We start from the raw sequence: 19,969 nt of genomic DNA, 5'->3' as shown, positions 1-19,969 counted from the left end.
AATCACGCCAAGATGAACCTCGGCCTCCTCCCGTGCACACTTATTTTGGAGCAAAAGACTTCGTCATTTCACAAGAAACTTATATGCTCATGTTGCAGGTTTTTTGCCGCGGATTGTACCATACAAGAACGACCTTTTTAAAATAAAATAGCATCACAGTTACTTTTTGTAATTAAAATGAATAGTCTTATTGTAATATGCTAAGCGTATTTCAAATGTATTAAAGGATACTAGATAAGAAGGGTATAATAGATCCAATAATAGATAGGTATAACAGATAGGAATACCCAGAACTTTTCATATGGGTATGTGTGAAAGTAATTAAAGCTAATCTGCCCTTTTATTATAACATTTTTACGTTTTATTTTGAGTTTTCAAAATAAAGAAAAAAATATTTCAGTTGAAACAATACAGATAACATTTTAGATTATATGATATTTGAAGGGAAAAAATAATCATATAGGGTGTGCACTGGTACATCCAATGAACACTCATTTGATTTTGTCCCTTGGATTTTGTTCTCGTCAGAATTTTCATTGCATTTTGACCGCTTGGATTTAGTTCCCGCCCTCGTTACTACAACCATTTATACATAAGTTCCGATCTGCATACAAACACGCTAAAAATTAAGCTTTTTGGTGCTGCATTGCCCTAAAATTTCCTCCTTGCATAGAATTCCCTGTCTCCAAAGATTAGGCAGAACGGGAATTCCCATTCTGCCTAAAGATAAGATCATTTAAAATATTTTCTACAAAGTCCAGGACGGTTTTAGGCAGAAAAAGAATGAATCTTTTTAATATTGCACCCCCTAGTTGTGGGTTTAAGGAATTTATTTCTGGGGAGTGTCCGAAAATTTTAGGGGTGTGTTGATAAATCACTGTCCGAATTTTCTTGGTTACCTTTATAATTAAAAAAAAATAGATTATGGTAAACAGAAAAGTAAAGAAAATTAAGGATCAGAACCTAAATTCGAATTTTTCGTGCGCCTGCTAATTACCCAATTGTAACGATCTGTACTTGCTTTTGTTCAGTAAGGACTGATGTTTGACTGACTTAAGTTGACTTGCGTTCGTACGTATAAGTACGGATTATAAAACATAAATTTCAGAAGATTTGAATTTTTTGGACGAAAAATAGGAAAGTAATAACTTCCCTAGTTGGCAATACTAATTGTAAGTTGCTGAAATTAGTCTAAAAAATTACGTATCCATATGAGTATATACCTAAGTTCTAAGTAGATCTCTCTAAAACTAAGGTACACTGAAAAAAAAAACTATTAGCAATGAAGATCGAAATTTTTTTTTTTCATTTTTTGACTAGCTCAAGTTTGGGAGGGAAAATTCGACACTCAGGAAAAAGACTAACATCAGGATAAACTTTGGTCCAATCATATTTGGCATAGAAAAAAATCTTAATTAGAGTTCAAACACCACAGGATTAAATAACTGGCCACCCCTTATGGTCCGTTTCCAAGGTTGGTCTCGTAAGGGATGAAATGCTTTCTTTACTTGTGTAACTAAATTCGTTATAATGTCACGTAAGTATTTTTGCTATTTAAAAAATGGCGGCAAGTGAATAAAGTGCAAAGAAAGAATGTCGTTTTCGATCACTTGTCGTGAAAATTCCAATGATAAATATTTGTGTTGGGTGTAAGTTTATGTTAGTTTAAGTAAATGCTGTTGGCTTATATGTCTTATGTGTTTGTTTGTAAGCAATAGCACAAGATGATATTACATACAGACATGTACATCACAATGGTTCAAGGATGATGGTGGCGCGGAGATCCTCATTACTGAAGGAACTTTGGAATGGGTTCAATTCTCGTTTACTGTATTGTGCCCAGATTACCTATGCAACGAGAAATCGAAATTGTTCTCGGTTAAGGAACAATGCTCTGGAACTGGGTTATGTGAGTAAAATAGTAAATATTACGAACTATGAAGCGAATCAGGAACCGAACTATTCAGACAACTGTAAATCTTGAGTAGTGTACTAGGAACGGACTTCAGATTCTTATAAAATTGCCATGCCGAACTGAGACATCACTAAATCCGAACCCTACTTGTTACAAATTTATCGCCCTTCAAAACAGAAACATTTGGGAACCGGACCGTGTGTGTTATATTGATAGCAATGCGTTATATCATTGTCACAGAATTCGACACTCAAGTACTTCCGATGTGTATTAACATATGCGTCACACTTGGGTCATTTTTTTATACTAGAGGCTTCGAAGATTGGACTTTTATGAACGTTTGTGATACTGAACCGTACTTAATTTGTAACTCTTGAATGATAAATCTGGTATAGTACATCTTCGCTTAATATCAGGTAGTCTAAAAAACAAGTATTGAACCTCTTGTGAACGAGATGGCGTTAGTGTCCCAAATCTCGGAAAATGTAAGTTGCAGCGGGTCAGTTCTAATGCCATTTGACAGCTGGTAGTTGAAGCAAGTAGACTGGCAAAACGTGTTGGAATTCTGACAATCAGACCAGAGATATTGCGCCGTGAAGTTGCGTGACCTTTCCGCTACGGACGTACGTTATCAAAAGTAAGAGCCAAAAGATGGTTCAATTGAGATGCTCCTCGCAGTGGGCGACCAATCAGAACAAATGATGATATTCTGGCAAAAATTACGCAAGATTAGCATGGAAGCAGTCATGATATCGCCAATGAACGAAACATCCAACACCAAATTATAGTAAATCATTTGGAGAGAACTCCTTAAAAAAGACGTTTGGATGCCACATGATCTGACAAAAACATTTACTTAATCGTATTTCCAATTTTACCGAAACGAAACAAACTTGAGCTATTTATTAAGTGACTGATCACAAGTGATGGAAAGTGGATAACCTATGACAACAATGTGTGAAAAAATCGTGGCGAAAACGAGAAGAAGTTCCATAGTGTTCACACCTTCATTGACACAAAGGAAGGTTATGTTGTGTGTTTAGTGGTATTTGAAAGGCATTTTTGATCATGAGTTGCTGTTCCCGAGCAAAACGAGATTCCGAACTGTATTGCCAACAATTAGCGCGAGTGTATCTACCAATTCAAAAGAAATATCAGCAACAATATATTTTTAATTTTAACCTCCACAGGCTCAAAACTTCTTGGATAACGTGATATAGACCTAGGTAGATTTGAATTATTTTATAATTTGTTATGCTACTTAAATAAGTAACTTTGTGTTGGTTTGGCAACATTAGTAACCTGATTGTATTGCAAAGTATGTCAAAATCCCTCTGTCCCTTCTTGGGATTTACCTTTCAGTTCTTTTAATCAAATATTTTAAAAGTTACAAGAATGTATAAAGATAAATGGTCCACCCTCTATGTGAGTGGACAAAAATATAACAACACCTGACAAAAACACACTTGCTTCACTAATGGTACGTAGGCAACTTCGTTTCTCAGAGCTTGCAGTTTCCTTGGAATGGATAGAGATTCTGTAGGATTTTCAAGGGAATCTTGTAAAATTACACATACAGGATCGGCATATTTCGTTAACGACAATGGAGGGGGACAGCGTCCTCACATCTTTTCTTTGCTCAACCACTAACTATAAGGGCTAAAAGTACTTAAATCAGGCGAATGCGAAGACCAGGAGCTTCATCTTCGTGTTTTTATATATATATATATATATATATATATATATATATAGGGCTGGATAATTTGAGTTCTATGAACATGGGCTCTGTCGTCTTGGTAAACAGTATCAACATTAATGAACAACATATGCACCATTGGGTTGACATGGTCTTTCAAAATAGTACAGAGTTATTGGCACTGTCATTTTCTGTCAGAAAAATGATGAGACAGACAGAATACCACGGTATCTGTGTTCAAATATGACCGAACTTAGGTCATGTTTTTTCTTGGCATCGAAAAATCCGGATCGTCCGGATGACCTTCTTAAAGCTTCACTACGGGCAGAAGGTGGAAACAGTGTGAATGTTGACTAATCCGACCACAGTCCACTTTGCAATCGCTGCCTCCTGTTAGCAGCATTTCAATTGCTCATGAGTAGTTCTAAAATTGTAGCTCGTTCTTAAATACACTTCTTATGGAGTCTTCTTTGAACTGTTTTGCTGCTGATAGGACTTGTGTACACGGTATCAGGGCTCATAGTGGTCTGCTTTCTTGTAAATAGTTGAAAAGTGACCAAAAGAACACGAAAAAGTGACCAAAAGAACACGAAAAAGTGACCAAAATCTCATCATGCCCCTTTTTTTCTTTGTCAATTTTTCCATCACCTCTCTCTTTGTTTGTTGTTTTATTTCATCTTTTCTTCTTTACTTCTTTTTGAGCTTCCTCCTTTCTTAGGTTTTCTAAGTACGCTTTGTAGTTACGGTAAGCAGACTTAGCAGATGTAAAAAGCTTCTGAGTAAGTGGAACCTGTTCTGGCCTATTTCCGAATTTCTTCATCCCAAACATTATATTTAACTTAGCATTGAGAGTTCTCAAAGCCATGAAATATTCAAATTCATCACCTACTCTTAAGAAGAACATACAAGAAGCATAACACAAGATGAAAATGATGAACCACACAAACACACACACACACACAACGTTGAGCGGAGCGTTAACTATTACGAGAGAAAACTATTATGATAGAAGAAAGAATAGACACAGAAGGGTTCTCAACCCCACCTTGAGAGCTTAAGCATCCACCAACCATCTACTGTGCTTTAGAAAGAATAAAAGCTGAAGTGAGAATAAAGCTGACTGTTTCACATGTGGCAGCAAGTACTGAAGCTTTCAGAAGAGTAATGAGTAACAAGTTTCTGCCTTTTTCAATTTATTTTTATGACATTTTTCTCAGAAAACTGCCAATGAAAAACATAAATCTCACGAAAAAGTTACTTTACCTCCCAAAAAAGGAACTTTTAGTGACAAATTTGAAAAATAGTAACTTTTAGTGAACAACTTGAAAAAAAGTAACTTTTAGTTAAAAAAGTGACTTGCTATGAGCCCTGCGGTATTCGCTTCAGCAGTAACTTTTGCCATTGTTGTTTTCTTATGCTTTATCAGAATCCTTCACAATTTTTACCTATCACTGAACATACATTTCCGTCCTAGCTGGTGTTCAACGGACGCAGCTTTTCCAGGACTGTATGTGGCTGTAATCTCAGATATTATACCTCACGTGATACCAAACAATTCCGTCATACAAGATCGAAAAAATCTGACCACGTTCGAATTCTCATAGCTGATATGATTCATTACATGAATTACAATAATTAAACATTTGCAAACTTCTGATAACACTGTCACTTTGTTCATACATTTATCAGTAAATTATTACTGGCGTAATTTTCTTTCAAATATATTAAAGAATAAATTTCCTCTCACTCATAGTTTTTGATCGATGACAAAGTGTGGTGTCTTGCATAAATATTTCATCACCAGACGAAAACTGCTCATTCATTGTTGACACCTCACCGTCTCTCATTATTTCCTTGTACTAGATATCTTTCACTTTATATTTTTACTACATCTGGATTTTGCTTGGTCCATACGACAAAATATCGCTTTAGATGTTCAATTTAGTAGGGTATGCTAGAACTACACGATGCATTTTTTCAAGCTTCTAAAATTCGTCTTACATATTGTGACCTTTTTATCATAAATGATAGTTCTATTGCTGAAAACTAAATAAGACAATATTTTGTTTTTATATACTTATATAAGATTTTGTTTTATATACATATGTAACATAAAAGCAACGAATTATCCAAAATACTCATTTTCAATGAATTGCTTAATAGATTTTCTTACGGTATAATAATTTAAAATTAATGTTATGTATTTGTTACCTTTCTCCACTGTTGAGTGAACTAGTCTCGGTGTAATTTAGCTCAGTGAAGCCGTTTCTTCGCCATAACTGAGTTTTTGTTCGTAAAACCATGTTTCCATGCCATCTTCAAATATATTTCTCAACAGCAATTTCTTTTGCGCTGCGCCTAGCTCTTCGTCAGTCAGTCTCTTCGCAACGCAATTACAACACGACACTATTTCCGAAAATCTGCTTATTTTAATTTGAATTTTATTTATGGACGTCAGTAACACTTCAACTTTTGTCAGTCTTCGTCTTGCTCATTTCAAGAAGTTTTGTGTTCCTAATTCTGGTAGCTACTAATACCTGTTTCAATAGCCTTGCACCTCATAGTGTCGATAATAGCTCCTCCACAATCTTTCTTTAAGCAATATTCAAATTGGGAGGCTGTTTACAGACGATCATTTGTGTATCAGGAGACAAACCAGACAAGGGCTAATTAACATAATTCTTAATATGAAATAACGTAAATAAATGTAAGACATTAATTTATTATATAACAACAACAATTTAAATGCTCAAAATGAATTATCACTTGCCTCATGATTATTTAAAAAACCCGTAAGAACCTCATGAAGCAGAAACGAGAAACAACAGAAGCATCTCAGAGATACACCCATATTTAAGATGTAACTAATATCTAGCTTGTCTGCTGGAAAAGTATGTTTTGCTAATAATTTGTCCTAATCTCTATGTACAGGGGTTGGATAAATATATGGAAACACCTCGTAAGATTCATGGCTGATGTGAGATTTTTATTATAGCGAAGTTTAGAGCAAAAGGTGCTGTTTTTGCCCCATTCAACCACTCGTACAGCCTCATCAACATTTAACAAGTTTCACTGCCTAATTAAAAAATCGACTCAGTAAACCCCGTCAACACGTGACAAGCTTCATTTTTGTAGTTGAGAAAGCATTTAGTACAATTATCAGTAGAGTCCGGATTTATATGCACCAAAAAACCTGAAAAGATGCATGGAAACATACACTAAGACGTTTAAAAATATGCATTATAAATAAAATGCTTTGCGCTTACGAGACAGCATATTCATTTCAAAGTAACTTTTTACAAGATTTACTATGAGCAGAATGAATTCCCACAGTACATTATTTCGAGTTTTTCAAGATTTCTTGGCATCAAACTTTGTGTATTGTCTGTTAAAATAAGTTTATAGACCGAAAATTACCTTTCAATACCAACTAAAGTAATTGGACAATATTTGCAGAACAGCACAATAAATTCAAAACATTTATCTGACAAAGATTTATTGATCCCACATATGTATTGGTTGACTGAGTCGATCTTTCTTAAACCTCAATTTAAGCTAAGATAAATACCTAACACAATCTCTTTTTAACCTTATTTCCATACTAGCCTGGAAGTAGAACTTAAAGAGGGTGATTTCTTAACAAGTTACAGTAGCTTGTAGAAGGGTATTACCTTGAGATTGCTTCAACAATTATCGAAAATGTGTGCATGAATGAAATTTAAAATACTGATAAACAGGATAATTTTCTAATGCTAGGAAAGGGTATGGGTATCTCAGAGAATAGAAAAAGTACTTTCTAAAGGGATGCTCAATACATACAAAACTACCAATTCCGGATGTTAAGAATATTGAAATGATTCGTAACTTCAAATATATAGGGTGTCTCAAAAGTCCTCTGATAGGGTAACTGTTATTATCAGAGTTACAACAAAATGTAAGAGGGGAAACCGTCTCCAAATATGATGTTTTTAATGTAAAGTGAAGGATTTTTTTTTTTAACTCGGACGAGCAGTTTGGGCTGTGCATGAATTTATGCGTCCTATGTTAAATGAAAATGCAACGTTTCTATTTATCTGAACCCACAACATAAGTAAATGAAGTTACTGTCTTTTAAACTAACGTGTCGATTGCCAGCCCCCATTTCAAAAATGTTCCCATTCACTTTACTGTTGTAACTCTGATAATAATATAGAGTTCCCTACGTCAAAGGGACTTTTGAAACACTTTGTATACAAAAATACCTGAATACCCTTAGAACATGCACTAACTTTCAAAATATGGATTTGCATCTGCACATATACACTTTTAAAAAAGAGGCCCTACTGATAAGTATTTCTTTCCGAAACGACATACTTGTCTCTAAAACGTAAGAAATACGTGTAGGTAAGAAAGCAAAATCTACTTACAGGAATTTGTTTGCAGAAGTTTTTGAGGGCACTATCAACTCCATTCGATGTTATTTCTTGCATCCATATTGAGTTTTGGGTCGATGAAGCCTTGTAAAAATGAATAAGTATTGCCATTGCAATCCTATATAGCACCTTGTTTCCTTCATGTAAGTAACAATCCATTACACGAACCTACAATTAAAAATAAGTAAATTAGCCGTGGATTGAAATGGCGAAAAGGACCAAATATTTACTGGCAATTTTGAGGAAATAGCCTATTTTCTGTCTGTTACGAATTATTTTTCGGAAAGACATTTTGTTGCTGAGAGTCATGTACAAACGCCAATTTTGAAAATATCTAACTTTGAGAATAGTCAGGTAGTAGAGATAAAGTGGTAAAGTAATCGTTCTGCAGAATGCTTGCTCTTGTGCATCTGTACCATGATATATCAGTGGTATATCAGTGATGTAAACGATTACATGCAGATTCTCGTAGAAGACATGTCCTCCAGTGTTACCACGCCGCACTTGATCTAATCGCTAAAGCCGTCCTTACTGACAGTACGAAGAACGTGGCCCACATATCACTGCATAAACATACAATAATCGATTGGTGATAAACAACCCATGTTCCAGCGTTACCATCAGGGGCGGATCAAGGGCCGGGCGAATGCCCAGAACGCCACGGTCACGGGGCGCCAAAATCAGTCTCAAAAAGTAAATTTTATAACGTGTTTTCTACTGACTTTTTGGTTTGCGGGGGAAATATACGATGCATTATATGCACTGTCTATTGATCCCAGAAGTGATGCGTTTGAAAAAAGCAAAGCTAATAGGCTAGCCCACAAGATTAAGAGTTTCAAGTTCATTTGCTGTCTGTACTTTGGCATACAGTTCTATTCAGAATCAATCTTGTAAACAAACTGATTATTAAAAAAAAATAATCAAAAGCTGCTGAAATGATCACAAAAATGAAAAATCATTTTGAAGAAATGCGAACTGATCGAGGGTTTAAACAGCTACTACTGGATGCAAGAGAAACTGCAGAGACTCCCGAAATCGATCCCCTGTTTCTAAGCGAGTTACAATTACGACCATAGAAAACTAAACGTCAATTTGAATATGAGGTCGCTGATGAGCGCATTGTGGATCCCAAAATTTCTATCAAAAGCAGCTGTTATTTTTATGTTTTGGATGAAGCCATAAGCTCACTAGAAGGTCTTCTCAACTAAAGCACTATCATGACCTATTTGGGTTTTTACACAGGATCAAAAATGAAGACAAGGATTCCCTGATGAAGAAATGTTCTGACCTTCAGTTTGGCTTTAACTGACGAAGAGCACTGTGATATAGAGGCAGGGCCGGATCTTGAATTCTACAAACTACACGTTCGCAGGAGGCGCCAGGTGAAGAGGGCACCAAACTGGAAAATGAATTTTGTGTTTTAAATTCGAATATTTATTAGAGGAAATGTTATGATGAAAAATTTTCCAAATAGCTTCAAATAATAGGGAGATTTAGGAAAGATGCTTTAAAGAAAGAAAAAGGGTGATATTACGAACATGAGTTAAAATGTAGGGAAATTTAGCTTTTCAATAGATGTTATATAAAGCACTACAGTAGTACGACTAAAGACAGTGGCATTCTTTAAACAATCCACCACAATCACAAAATACAAATATAACAGACTCTTCATTCCTCCTCCAACAACTTTTCCGCGACCTGGCTAGAGAATATCATTGCCAATATGTCTTTAAAATAGAAATGGGTCAACAAACAAAGAGAAGTCAACTGAATGTGTTGCTTATGGATTGGGTGACATCATCACAGTAGAAAGAAACATTTTCAAGCGTGCTTTACCTTGTCATAAACAGTGTCCCCGCAAAGTGCTTCGGTTCAATGACCACAGTTAAGGGTTAAGAAAGATAGCGTAAATGAAAAGCAAACATTATTGAAGTTCAAGCGACTTTTGTTGTCCATTAGTCCAGGGAACGGGAGGGGGGGATAATAACAAAAGACAGGCGGTACAAATTGATTTTCTGATCATTTCTGAGGGAATTTAACTCGAGTTCGTAATATCAGTGGCTCATAATCGCTGCCTACTGCTTAATGCTAACTTTGTTAATGTCTATTAGTCCATTTGACATTTGTCAACATTTTCGTTTCTATCCTGAGTTGTTTCGTTTTATTATTATTATTATTTATAATGATGTATGTTTTCACTCTTCAATAGTACTTTACTTTTCAAGTAACAATAATAGCCAACGATTAAATACCAAGTGAGCATTTTATCGGAAAAGAAAGCTACGAAACATGAAAGAAGATGAAGGGCAAGCGAAGGCTATAGAAAAGTTTCTTGCAACTTCCGGACAAAATTTCGAAAGTGATAATCATACAAATATTGAGGTGAGGGAGATGTCAATACCAGTTACTATTGACGAAGCATTTGCAAGACAACAAAATTTTTTTAAACTGTACATTTAATTTACTTGATTGCAGTAGTTTAATTGTTAACATTAAAATAGAATGGATACGGCCTTAAGAAAATTAGCACAATTTCAAGGAGAAATATACAAAATTATTTGCATTTTGTAGGTTACTCCGAAGAATCTTCGGACCCAAAAGAGAGATCCTGGGTGCGCCACTGCTTGTGTTTACATTGTGTTGCTCATTGCCTGATTTCGAACTTTTATGTTGGAAAGAGGCATGAAAGGACTGAACTGCTTTATAGGCCTGTGGGGTCCTGAAAAGAATTTTTGCGAAGGGGCCTACTTTTGTAGTTCCGCCACTGGATCGAAGACAAATTAAATATCGATTAAGGTACACACTTTTACCATTTGTTATGTATTAAACAAGTTCAGTTAAAATTAATGAAGAATTATTTGAGATCAACTATATCTCAAGAACGATTAAATGGACTAGCTTTGTTAGCCACTGAAAATGGAAATGAATACGGATGCAATAATAAGAGATTTTGCCAAATTGAAAGCCAGAACAGTGTCTCTATAACATGAACTTTTCAATAACAAAGAAAACGAGAAATTAAGCTAACTACTATAATCGTAACACTAGAAAATACTACGTAAATGTGTATTTAATGAAGCATAAGAGCATATCTCTTTGTCAAAATCAAACCTGTGCTAATGTTACACTTGATTCTCATGAATTTTATCCTGTTTCGACTTTCATGTTTCAATTGTTCTTGTCAAAATACACCTTAGATATATGTCTTAGTTGTGTCTTGTGCTTATCATCATTGGTATTCTGCCCTTATTGGCAGGTCACTTGCCGCAGCTGAGAAGCTTCCATGCTCCACGGCCCTCCGCTACCCTCTTCGTCTTCACGTATGACCTTTCTGTTTTTATATCATCCATTAATTGTAGTATCATTCGCTCCCTCCCTCTCTTTCCTGCCACCACACCCTCTAGGACGTCCTCATGATACAATTTCTTCCAGGCATGTCCCAACCAATTTTTCTTTTTCTTCTGAATAATATCTGGAAGTGTTCTTTTCTCCCCCACCCTTTTTAACATCCTCTCATTCGTTTTCCGCTCGACCCAACTAATTCTTTCCATTCTTCTCCACACCCACGTTTCGACGGTTTCCAGTCGTTTTTCATCACTTTTATGTAATGCCCATGTTTCCGCCCCATACAATACAACACTCCACACGAAGCACTTTATGAGTCTTTTTCTCGACTTTTTATTCAAGGTCCCACAAAACAGACTTTTCTTCCTCCTAAAGGCTTCTTTCGCCATTCCTATCCTTGCTTTTATTTCACGTTCGCACTTCATGTCGTTACTCAAGACTACTACCCAGATATCGAAAACTATTCTTACTAACTAACTAACTAACTCTATGGCGTATGGTACCCGAAGGTTCAATGCCGTGTTCACAAAAGCTCTCCACTGACTTCTACCCTTAGCCAATTGGATCCAATTTCTACTTTGAATTCCTATCTCTGCGAGATCCATTTTAATATTGTCCTCCCATCTGCGCCTACGTCTTCCTAATGGCCGTTTTCCGATTGGTCTTCCAGTCAAGACTTTGAAAGCGTTTCTACTTTCTTCCATTCTAGCTACATGACCTGCCTACCTAAGCCTCCTAGACTTGACGACCCTAACAATGTTGGGTAAACCGTATAAATTATGTAGTTCCTCGTTATGAAGTTTTCGCCTTTCCCCACTCCCGTTCCTCTTGGGTCCGAATATTCGTCTCAGGATCTTGTTCTCAAATACTTTCAGTCTATGTTCTTCCCTCAGAGTAAGCGACCATGTTTCGTAACCATACAGAACAACAGGCATGATTATCGTTTTATATATTTTAAGCTTCAAATTTTTCGATAGAATTCGCGACGACAAGAGATTTTGAACCGAATAGTAACACGAATTCCCTGCTTTTAGTCGACATTTAATTTCTTCGTGAATATGATTTTCGTCAGTTAATTTTGATCCTAGATATTTGAAAGTATCCACTTTATCAAAAATATTATTTAATATTTTAACGTATCCATACTTTGCTGTATTATGGTCCCGACGCACTTCCATGTATTTAGTTTTCTCTGCATTTACTTCTAAACCGATGTCCCTGCAAGCGTTTAATAACATTAAGATCTCTGCATTTCTTTCTATTGTTCTCCTATCATCCCCTATTAAATTTACATCGAAAACTATTCACTTGTTCTATTTTCTCCCCTCCCACTTTTATATTTGACACAGACCGCTTCGTTCCAATCACCATGGCTTTCGTCTTTCTAACATTTTATTTTCATTCCATATTCTTCAAAGTCCTTCCTCAGATTTTCTAACATCTTATTGCTTTTCTTTTCAGATTCTCAACAAAAGCCATATGTCTGCAAATCTTATGCATCTAATCATTGTACCTCCTACTGAAATGCCGTCTTCTCATGTAGGAGCTTTTTCACTATCTCTTCTAAATAGATATCAAATAGTATTGGAGAGAGACAGGATCAATGTCGAACTCCCCTTCCAATTATGCTCTCCTCCGTCAGTTCTTCCCCTATACTAACACTTACTTGTTGGTTCTTATGTAAGTTTCTTATGAGTCTTCGATCTTTCCATTCCATCCCAATCTTCTTTAGAACTCCTAACAACAATTCCCAATTCACGCGGCCAAAAGCCTTTTCTAGATCAATAAATACAACATATATATGTTTCCCTTTTTCGATAAATGTTTCACCGATCGCCCTTAATAATCCAATAGCATCTCTTACCTTTTCTGAACCCGAACTGCTACACCTCAACTTTTTCATTTGTTCTTCCATATAACCTTCTGTTCAATATTTGGAGCAGAATTTTAACTGCATGAGATATGACACTAGTAGTTCTATAATTCTCACATCTCTTTGGGTTCGATTTCTTAGCCATCAGTATCAAATGCTTGTTTAATAAAAAGTGCTATTTATTATTAAAATTGCCATTTTGTTCAGTAATTACCCAGGTCAGTTTGTTATAATTTCGCCATTTTTCATTAATATTCACAGGGAGACTACAGATATTGAAGAAATTCGTAATGTAACAATTATTTAATGACTTTTTGTTTATTACAACTTTCTACTAATTTATTATCATTTAGAGGTGGGGGCGCCTACATATTGTTTGCTTACACATAAAAAAAATGTCTAGAACCGGCCCTCTATAGAGGGTTTCCAATTTCAATAGGAACTATTGATTTACTCTTCCTACTATCAGATGAAAATGCTAAAAGGTCCCTTGAAGTATTAAAGTATTTAACGAGCAACAAGCTGACTGAAGATTTCCCTAATGTATCAACTGCACTCAGAATTGCCCTAACTTTGCCTGTCAGTGTGACTTCACGCGAAAGAAGCTTTTCTAAATTATAATTAATTTTTTATTTATTTATCATATTTATATATGCTTTATAAAAAGATTCATTTCATATGGCTTTCGAGAAAAAATAACAATTATGGATCATCTCAATATTGTTTTTGGTATAGCAGCAATAGCATGCTGAACATTAAGTTCGACCTTTTGCCCCGCTTTATTCTACTAGAGAAGAAATATCTCCTCCAGTTCCCTTCCAGGCGGCAACGTACCAAGAACTGACGAAACGTTGCCACGTTGGACCGCAATGGATATACGTTGTACTAAGAAGGACGCTGAACGAACATCTCCAGAAACAATACATATGCGTCTGCCTCCTCTCTGATAAAATCAAGGCTTCTAGAACCCCATGCCCCACTGGTCTCGATGGATATTGGAGCAAAAATAAATTTGTCGAGGAGATTGTTGTATTTCCTTTTCTGCCTCTCTACGTCTAGCAACTTCTCCAGCATTCATAACAGTGAATGGGAGGCTTGAATGGGTAAATGTGTCTAAACATGTAAAATCCCAAACTAGTGATTTGCCTCTCATCCAAGGTATTAATGCCATGCCGTCAGGTCGTTTACCATCAGAACGACAACAGCCTGACGGTTCACGAATGGAAGGAATTCCTGCCATTGTGAGGGCTCGCAAAATGATGTCATTAACAGATGGATGTTTGGTGTTCCTGCCTATGCTCTTCATGCATGAGAGGCCATGCAGGCCGCGTTGGGTAACTTGATCCCCGCAAGCTGGACAGCGATCTGGCTCACAAACATCTGAACCTAGTCTTAAGGCTACTGCGATTCGGAAGTTTTCATTAGACATGTGAAGACCTAATTGGGGGGAAGGTAACGCATTTAACCATGCCCCAGCATGGGGGGATGACGCAGCAAGAAGCCTAGCTTTATCCTCAGGAACAGTAATGGATTGTAAAAGAAGTTCATGAAAATGTGCTGCTATTGGTGTGTACCAAGATGCCTGAAAACCTCTTTTGCTGATTTCTGGAAGGTCCGTATCCATTTACTTGAGCCTTCTTGAACTATTTCATCTGGGTCCAGGTGGTAACCTTGTGGAAGGAGAGCCTCGATTAAGCGAAGAGATCCGTGGTAGGACGCTAAAAAGGTAGGAATCGCCATATCAACGGTTCGTCGAATAGCAAGACCTCCTAATCCAACAGGTAAGGATGCTTGCATCTAAGAGTCGTCACTCAAGGAGCAGTTCAAAATTGACTCCAGACCCATTTTAAGGATAACATCATATTTTTCCAGTAGTGGAGTCTCATTCCAAGACGGAAAGCATCTTAAGAAGTAGTTTAAACGAGGGATCGATAAAGAGGCACGTAGAAGAGAGAAAGCTGCATTGACAGAAATCGAGGCGAGACGAGACAAAAAATATTCTAACTTCGATATTTTGCTTAACAGGACATTGGTAAATGCTTCCTTTGTGAGAGCGGCGCCTAGAAGACAAGCATTATGGTTAGTTAGAAGACGTATTCCTGGGGCAGCTTCGTCAAATTTTTTAAATAATAGGTCGAACTTGGCTTCATCTGACCCAAGAAATCCAACTTCACACTTTGAAAAATTCAAATGTAGACCAAGTGCAGATGCCTTCTCATTTATTTGTGCTAGAGTTGAAAGAACTACATCAGGTTCATTAGCGATAGTCCCATCATCCAAGTACCAAATGTTTAATTCAGTGTTGATTGATTTAACTAAGGAATGTATTATTTGAGATCTACCATGTGGCAGGAGCGCCTTGTGGGATTCGCTATGATGTCGATTGAATTCGACATTCTTCAACACATATGTCATTGTCAGAAATTTTGCAGACAAAAAAGCTCGGAAGGTTTTATTGTAATTGTTGTGAGATGCTGAAAACAAATGTATTTAAAATTGTTTAATTTGTTGCTGATTTTCAGTAATAGTGGAATTTAACTTTTTATTTAGTTTATCTTAAGTTTTGTTGTGCTATTAGTTGTCAAGCCTGAGGCCAAAGGTTTGAAAATTAGGAAGAAAACTGTGTATATTATTCTAGATTTTAAGATACGGAAGAAAATGATATGAACTCATGAAGTTTCCTAAATTGATTTTGATATGATTTACTTACTTATCAAACGTACGAAAGTTAGAGGATTTCTAATATTTGAGAAAAGCCTTATGAAGTTTTAGTCTTGAAAGAGTGTTCAGCTTTTGTACAAATTTATGAGATACGTTCTATGAATGCTATGGACTTCAACAACTAGGACCTACATAAAAAGGGTTGTTTATATTGCTGTGCGAAAAACACGTTCAACATATGTGAAATGTATTTAGTGGTATTTCACTTTATTAGAATAGATTGTTACATAGTCGGATATATGGTAGAATGACTCCTAATGTTATTGATATAACAGAATAATTTACAATATAGCAGTAATCATGTCACCATTAGTAGTATTCAATAATGTTGTTGATATTGTTTCTGTTTATACATATCGGTACATTAATAATAATAATAATAATAATAATAATAATAATAATAATAATAATAATAATAATAATAATAATAATAATAATAATAATAAGACACAATGTAATTAATACCATGTGTATATTTTTAAGTACTAAATATATCTATATCATGTATTTGAGTACTAATTTTTCTTTTTGAAAAATGGATTTAAAATATTAAAATTACTGTATTAAAATGTAAAATACAGGTTAGGATTAGGGGGCGCCAAAAAGCCACTTTGCTCGGGTGAAAATTTTGTCTTGGTCCGCTCCTGGTTACATTGATGTTTACTCTCTGCTAAGAATATCTTCAATAGACTCGTGGGTGGGACTGCAGTCGCCCGGCGAACGGAGGATGGTGATATTGAGCGACGAAAGTTGCTTCTATCTCGCTCAAATCTCGAACGCACTGACGATCGTGTGCGTGTACATATATATAGATATACATGAGCTAGAAAATGAAACGTATATTTGGAAGAAGCAATAAGCTGCAAGTCGTGCTCGCCTATGACCTCCATTCAGAGAAATATAACTAGCACTTCGCACATTCGTGAAGCCATCAATGCAATAATCCGACTTCGTTCTATGCCCTAAAAGAATGAAGCACTTTTCAATACTGCAAGGACAACTTAGTATATTCTACTTGGCATACATCTTCTACCCTAGCCTGCTAGGTGACCGAAGGCAGACTCTATCGAGTTCGTGTGTGTTATACAGCGACGGCGTCTGACGGTTGGCCAGGCTTTTTCAGCGACGATCACCCAACTACACCAAGAGGCACAGTAGATACAGAAAAGTGTACACAAGACAAATATTTTGTATCTATAGGACGGCTACTTTCATGAAATACCTGCTCATGTGGTCGCTTGAGGATGGTTACACGTATTCTTAAGGTGAGTACTGTAAGTTTTCTGAATACCTTGTATAGCATGTTCAAGATGTAACATGAGCGCCACTTAGAGATCATTGCTGCGGACTAACCGATTTTACTTGTGTATTAAATTTGGGTCAGATCATTTGTATGTGTCACATTTACATTAATTTTTATGCCTCTAGCATGTTAGTTAGGTAGTTCTTTTCTCTTTTATGGATTTCTTTTCCAGTTGCGTGAATCTTTAAACAAAGCTTAAAGACGTGTTATGTAATTACTAATAAAATGGTATACAAGGATAATGATGCTACTGATAGCGAAATCGATTAGCACGATTAGCAACACACTATATGTATTAATTGCAAGCTTCGGATTGCTATATTCAGTTTGAGAGAGCTTACCATTACTTAAATGTGTGTTTTTATATTTTATAAGCAGTTATATTGTTCATTCTGGGCTATTACAAAGCACATTTACTTACGAGATGACTGAAAGGCAATTCCTGAAAGATCCACCACATCCAATCTTGATAAATTTGTTCCACTTTAAAAGATCCTTGGCAATGACGATGAAGGTGAACAGCTGCAGATTTCTGCAAAAGAATGGGAAACTTCTTTTACAGAACTCTAGTTTTTATTTCACACTATACATAAGTAATTTTATTACAGCTTACAGTTCATGCTAAACACAAAACGAAGGCTATAAAAATACTACCTTGGAAGATCGATATAGATAGGAATTACCCAATTTCAGTACACGCAACGTAGTGGTTCTTTTTTCACTTTACATAATAAGTATATTCAAAACTTTATCAGTATCAAAAACCTTATGATGTCTTATTATTATTATTATTATTATTATTTTTCAAACAAGAGATTATCTTCTAAATTATCTACTAAGAGAATTTTACAACTTTGCATATACAGTATATTGTAACCACGAAAAGGATATTGTAAGCTCAGAGTCTTTTACAATGTACGTTACATGGTACTAATAAATAAACACGTCTTACCAAGTCTTATGAAGTATTAAATTTTACTAGAAATTAGTTGCTTTAACTTTTATAGAAAAATACTGAAGGAGAAATACGAGACATATGAAAGATATATGACATATGTCAGAATAATGTTAGTGGATTGTTTCAGCTTCTTCCTAACCAACGTTATCTTGAATTCAAACATACTTGTGTAGCTTAGAGTAAATAAACAAGTACTTTTATTGTTGTTACACACATTCAGGCTGACAGTATAGAAAAGGGATAACTACAATCCTATTTCAAGTTTCCAATTACAACACACAACTCTTATTTTAATTTTGTTGGCGTGAGAAGTAGGGAGAACAGTAGTCAGTACTTGCTAATAGAAAACGAAGAATGTTCTTCTTTCTCTAAAACTAGGTGAATGGATTTTCAGCTACAAAAATCGTTAGTGCCTCATTTCAAAATTTTCGCAGGCTGTTACATTACAGTATTTTACAGAAGTGGATTATTGTACGTTCGTTCTCAAAGTAAAGATTGAGACTCTAACAAGCCTAGAAGTCAGAGTGAATGACACTCCCTCAAGGAAGGGTAAGCTAGATGTGGCTCATTGCAATACAAAACGTTCCTAATACACATTGTACGCTATTTTTGTGAACCGCCGCCGACGTTTTAACAAAACACACGATTTTTAACTGTCAAGTTACACAGTATGATTATTTCAATTAAACAGATTCGTTTGAGATTTATCAGCTCTCTTTACCTGCAATGTAGTGATCAGTTGGTAACCTCTCATAGGATTGCCATTCCTTTAAGTAAGCAAGGGTCAGAAAAACATACCACCTTCTTTTTAGATCTTGTTTTCAGTACGATAATTTCCGAAATAACTTTAAATTTGTATCGCATTTTCGACAGGAACTAAAAACGGATATTAATTATTTATTTTACTGCTTTACGTGAACATGAAGTAGTAAATATTTTCATACAACAAATATGTGTGATAATGAAAAGCAAAATAGAGGAAAAGTAATGTATACAAACAATATATTATATGCATCCGACCGTCATTGGTGGTATTTATTTTTCGCAGTTTTGGGGCAAACAACAAGAAAGCACGGAGTATGTTAATATATAAATACGTATACTGCCACTGGTGATTGTCCTCATAATGCTTATTAACTTCGATATTGCAAAATCTGATAACTAAACTGCTGATTTTGTAGTCAGTGTCAATCCTGTTCTGGAAGCGAGATGAAGGTTCGATTCTTCATGAGACATAATTAGAAGATATAACAACTTCCTAAACGTAACAAAACCTCTGCGTGTAGTTCAGAATCCACTTAAGCTGTTGAAGATTCGATACTGAAAACAACGCTAAAGTTAAAACTAAACACACGTGTACATATGTGTGTGTGTGTGTGTGTGTTATTGTTGTTGTTGTTGTTGCTGTTGCGTGTGGGTGTACGTAAAAAACGAAATATTGGTACACGCATCTGTATAAACACTTTCACAAATGGTACCGAAAAAACTGCTGGGACAATTTCTACTCTCAGCAAAGAAAACACCTATGAAATCCTTATTTAGAGTCGTTTGCTTTCGACGCCAAACTTGGTATATTTTTTTTTTGTAAGAGCAATTAAAAAATAGAATATGTAATCTCTTTTACTTGGCCCTTTCATTTCTTTCCCTGGTCCCGAAAAGAAGCAATAATTAAAGCACGTGTAAATGTAAGTGTGTAAAATTTTCGATCGTAATGACCTCTGATGTTTCCACACATCAATTAAAAAG

The 19,969-nt window shown here is 35.7% G+C and overlaps 1 protein-coding gene across 9 annotated transcripts in view; it reads right to left on the bottom strand.

Moving 5' to 3' along the window:
- sky (GTPase-activating protein skywalker) overlaps positions 1–19,969 on the bottom strand; it is a 493,757-nt gene that overhangs the window by 220,156 nt on the left and 253,632 nt on the right. For all 9 annotated transcript variants that reach the window (XM_081769280.1, XM_081769272.1, XM_081769271.1 and 6 more), the window contains 2 exons: positions 17,687–17,797; positions 8,018–8,191 (listed from right to left, as the gene is read on the bottom strand). In XM_081769280.1, coding sequence (XP_081625406.1) covers positions 8,018–8,191; positions 17,687–17,797 — 285 coding nt within the window. The remainder of the gene's footprint in view (positions 1–8,017; positions 8,192–17,686; positions 17,798–19,969) is intronic.

This window comes from Thermobia domestica, chromosome 8 (genome assembly GCF_964235325.1).
Source record: "Thermobia domestica chromosome 8, izTheDome1.hap1.1, whole genome shotgun sequence".
In the NCBI taxonomy this organism is placed as follows: domain Eukaryota; kingdom Metazoa; phylum Arthropoda; class Insecta; order Zygentoma; family Lepismatidae; genus Thermobia; species Thermobia domestica.
Note: the sequence above shows the minus strand (reverse complement) of the source record. Positions and strands in the feature narration are given on the sequence as shown.